This window comes from Phaseolus vulgaris, chromosome 5, assembly GCF_000499845.2.
Source record: "Phaseolus vulgaris cultivar G19833 chromosome 5, P. vulgaris v2.0, whole genome shotgun sequence".
NCBI lineage: Eukaryota > Viridiplantae > Streptophyta > Magnoliopsida > Fabales > Fabaceae > Phaseolus > Phaseolus vulgaris.
This window is the reverse complement of record NC_023755.2, coordinates 8801542-8806111: the sequence shown is the minus strand read 5'-3', so window position 1 is coordinate 8806111 and position 4570 is coordinate 8801542. Positions and strand designations below refer to the sequence as shown.

At 29.3% G+C, this 4570-nt stretch overlaps 1 protein-coding gene across 1 annotated transcript; it reads right to left on the bottom strand.

Annotated features, from left to right (window-relative positions):
- Nucleotides 1-1002: 1002 nt before the first annotated feature.
- Nucleotides 1003-3903, bottom strand: LOC137835086 (scopoletin 8-hydroxylase-like). The gene is made up of 3 exons (XM_068643431.1): nt 3322-3903; nt 2580-2922; nt 1003-1328 (listed from the first exon to the last, which is right to left on the bottom strand). Exons 1-3 carry the CDS (start codon nt 3819-3821, stop codon nt 1083-1085), a joined length of 1089 nt encoding a protein of 362 aa, XP_068499532.1. The 5' UTR covers nt 3822-3903; the 3' UTR covers nt 1003-1082.
- Nucleotides 3904-4570: the final 667 nt, after the last annotated feature.

The following is a 4570-nucleotide window of genomic DNA, read 5'->3' as shown; positions in this document are numbered from 1 at the left end:
TCCATAGAAACTTTAATCATCACATCAGTAAAGTTTTGTTGTCATGTTATGATTATTATTATACTTATGCGTATGATTATCAATATTGATATAATTAATAAAATAAAAATTAATAACATTATTCATATATTTAATATCATTATTATTAATATTATTAAATATTTTTAGTATTATTAAATATTATTAATAATTTTAAATATTATTAATATTTTATTAAATATTATTAATATTAGTAAATATTATTAATATTAGTAAATATTATTAATATTATTAAATATTATTAATATTATTAAATATTATTAATTTTTTAAAATATTATTATTTTTAATACATATTATTAATATTTATAAATATGAAAGATTTTAAAATTCATAAATTTACATATTTTTTCAATTTATTCATCTTCCTCTGATAATGTAAAAAACCACATTATAGTTTATCTCTTTAATTAACCACACTTGTAAATCACAATCAATTCATATAAAGAGTTCCAATTATATATGACTCTAGAAACTTATTTTGCATACACCTCAATAAATTGATTTTTAACCAATTTTCTTGATTGTTTATTCTTAGAATTGTTTTTTTTTTTATATATATAAAACTAGTTTTGTAGTTTATTTAAATGGATCACATAAGTTTCACCGGTTTTCATTCGATGTGGTGTTAGTTTTTAATGTAATTGATATTATGAGTTTACTTCTTTTTTTTTATCAGCGTTTAGGGTTAATAGAAATAACCTGATTCATTACGAATGGAGATCAGCCTTTTCAATTTAGAGTTTTGCAGAAAGAGAAAAGCATCAAAACAATGCTTACAGATTATTTGATTTCATTTTTTTCACTTATATTCTGTTCTCAAAATCACACATTTCGCTCACTCATCACATACATTATTTCATCTCCTGTCATAAATCTTCTTTCTTTGAGGGTGTTTATAGAAAGCTTATGAATCATTTAGGGTGCTTTCAAGCCATCTTTATCCTTATAGGGACATATAACCTTTATTAAGAGTGAAAAGTGAAGGTTTTATTCCTGAAACGTTGAAATGAAAAAGGAAATACAAAGTTGTGATTATTGATACTAGTTGATCCTTGCAAAATCAAGAGACTTTTTTCCAGCATGAGCATTCCCAAAGAAATTGTTCATGTAGTCCTGGAGCACAACTTGTCTGTAACGGGCCAACCCATCTTTCTCCACCACCTCTGCCAATGGACCTATCCTTTCTGTAGCTTTTGGCATTGTAAACACTGGAACTGATACCCTGGATTCGCTGCTAGTTGTCCTCACTCGGTGTTCAGCACTCTTATACTTCCCATTGCTCAGTATCTTACATTAATTAACACAAACAAAGCACGGTATCACAAACACAAAATACTATATATATACACTGAACATGTAAAACTTTTCTAATTATGCAATCATAAACTATGTTGAATACCAACAAGTTGTTCTTTCCGAGTTATACTGAACTCTTAAAGTTTCAAGTTCCAATATGGTATTATTGGGATGCGAGACAGTGACTAGTCAAATTTTCTAACGATTAGTGAATGACATGGTTAAAGAAAATTACCAAATGGGAATAGTTAATGTAAATAATAATTTCTAATAAATTAGTACTGCAAAATTTAGTTCATCTGTATATACTAATCAGAAGTTGCTTTATAAAAACTATGAGCTACAACACTTGCAACTCCTGCAAGGTGGAATAGGTCCAGCAGTAGAGGGCATTCAATTACTTGAATACTTTTGTCAAAAGAACTCATATTGCTGGATTTTTACTTATTTGGTGTAGGCTTTTGAGCATGGTCCAAAACTAAAGTTGCAAACTTGGTGCAGTTTTAATATATCAGAAGGGTTTTATGATCAATTTTGGAGTTAGGGAGCTAGATTAGGAGGTGTGAGTTGTAAATTTTATAGTCAACCTTTAGGTTTTGTTCGTTTTGTAAGCTAAAATATGCTACTAACACTTTTTTTTCATAACATCATTTAAATACTCAATTTCTGTCTATTTTTTACTCTATGCTGCTAGAAAGAATTATCTTCTAGTATTAAAATGGATTTTGATTATTTTTAAAATTTAATCTTCAAAAGAGAAGAGGATATAAATTTAAATACTACATCATTATGAATTATATGATGGGATTATCATTAAAAAATTATATTTGAGTTGAAATTCATTTAAAGAAAAATTATAAATTTTAACAAATTTCATATTATACAAAGGTATGGTAGTAGATTAAATAAAAATATTTCTAAATATTTTTGACTATATAAGATTTATTTTTTATTTCTATAATCATAATAGAAATTTATACAATAAATTTTGAGTTTTTAAAAAGTTATTGTTGGTGTTTTTTTAATCTTATGTTGAAACTGTATTAAAATTGTTAAAAATTCAATAAATAATTAAATATTTTATCGATATTAGTATTAATGTCTAAATATTTTACCAATACATGTACTAATGTGGAATACTTAAATACTTGAAGATGCGCATAAGGACACACCAGTTAAGAAGTGTCTCCGACTTTAACCCCTTATTACTTTTAGTAGTGTTTAGAATTTAGGATAACAAACCTGTAAAGTATCACCAATATTAATAACAAGAGCTCCAGGGATTGGTGGAATTTCCAACCACTCTTCTTTGTCAGCATCATTTTGTTGGTCCACTTTGACATACAAGCCTCCAATGCCATCTTGGAGCAGCACTGTGATAGCTCCCATGTCAGAGTGACGCCCAACTCCCACTGTCAGATCTGGATTAGGGCATGCTGGATAGTAGTTCATGTTAACCATCTTCATTCCCAGAAGGCTCTCCATTTCTGAATCTTTCAGTGTAACCCCAAGCTTACCAATCAAGGCTTCCACAATGTCTCTAACCATCTTAGTTGATAACTTCAAATACTCAAGTGCAACTTCCCTAACAATACACAAACAAAATTAATTTAAACCCTTCATATTATTTATGCACTTTTTAATCAATTTCTTATAGTTTACCATAAATTTGTTGTCTCTATTTGAATTAATTAGACTTTCATCCCTAGATAAAGTGTTTAGATGAAAATTTAAAATGGAAAAATATTATTATAAGAAAATTTCACTCTAGGTCAAATTTTGTAAATAAAAACAGTAGTTAAAATGAAATATCTTACTAAAGTTAATCATTCAAGTTATTTTAAAGATTCATTAAAAAACTTCATTAATGATATGATTATGTAAAATATTTCTCATGATATTACAAAGTATAAATATAAATTAGTAGAATGGAATATGGCTGAGGCCAATACGAAGAAAAAAAAGAGTAGAAGGAAGATCATACTTGCACTGATTAGGCCAATATTGAAGAGCTTCTTCTTCACTGCTAAATGTCATGCTGATATAGTCTTTCCATTCCAAGGCCTTCTCTTTCTCTGGCACAAAGCTAGTCCCATATTTGACCCTAGGGCTTGGGCTCACCCCACTGCAGTAAACAGCTTTCTTTTCTGGTGGCAAACTGAAGAATGTGTGTGCTGCATCTTTAAGTGATTCCAACAACTCCAAAGGCACACCATGATTCACCACCTGAAAGAAGCCAAGAGTCTCAGCTGCTCTAGCAATCTCATCCACCACTTTCTCATGCTCAGCTCCATTCAGCTTTGACAAGTCAATGGGTGGATCATCACATACCCCTGAATCATGCTTCCTGATTCGTTCCCTTGGAGGTTGTATGTACCTCTCTGGCACCTCTGACACACCTGAGTCTACCAAACCTTTCACACCATTGCCATCTCTCACCACAAAATCATACAATGAGTTTGAGGAGTTGAAACTTGGAGCCATGTGGCTAAGTGAAGTGTGAAGTTTCCTTATAGGCTAATTGTTTGTGCAAATCAAAGTTCAGTAGAAATTGGTACGATCTAGTGGCAGTGGCCAGTCCCTATATATACATATATTGGATCTGTTAATATGAATAAAGAAAAACTCTTTGTTGAGCAAGATTCAGGGCTTCCAAGAAAGTAAACGTATTAAAAAATCAACCATTAGGGTATAGTAATAGAGTATGTATTATGTATATAATAATAAATATCCTTCACTACTAAAATCAATTTAATGGAACTTGAATGAACTAGAAGTAGGTCGAGTTCAACGGGGAAAAATAATGAGAGGAACAAAATAATTATGACTATTTTTTACTTACAATTCGTTTTAACTTTTGTTAGTTGGATTATTCAGAACTATATTTAACCAAATTTTTTTCAGATTCAAATATTTGGCTTCAAGCTATCTTCAAACTACAAGAAAAAAAACTTGATTAAATGTAGATAATAATTACCCACCAACTTTAACTTTTTTTTTCGTATGTAAATTTAATTTATCCACTACTTTGTCCGTATTATTTTAGATAAACTGAAGTAGGCCTGAAAAAGTAATGATTTAATGTAGTTACCACCAATAAAAGTTGGTGGGAAAAGATAAGACAAGGTTAATATAATTTAAGTGGGTAAAATTAAAAAAATGTGGGAAAAGATAAAACATAGGTAATATAATTTAAGAGATGGGTAAAATTAAAAAAATTCCACCAGAGCCCT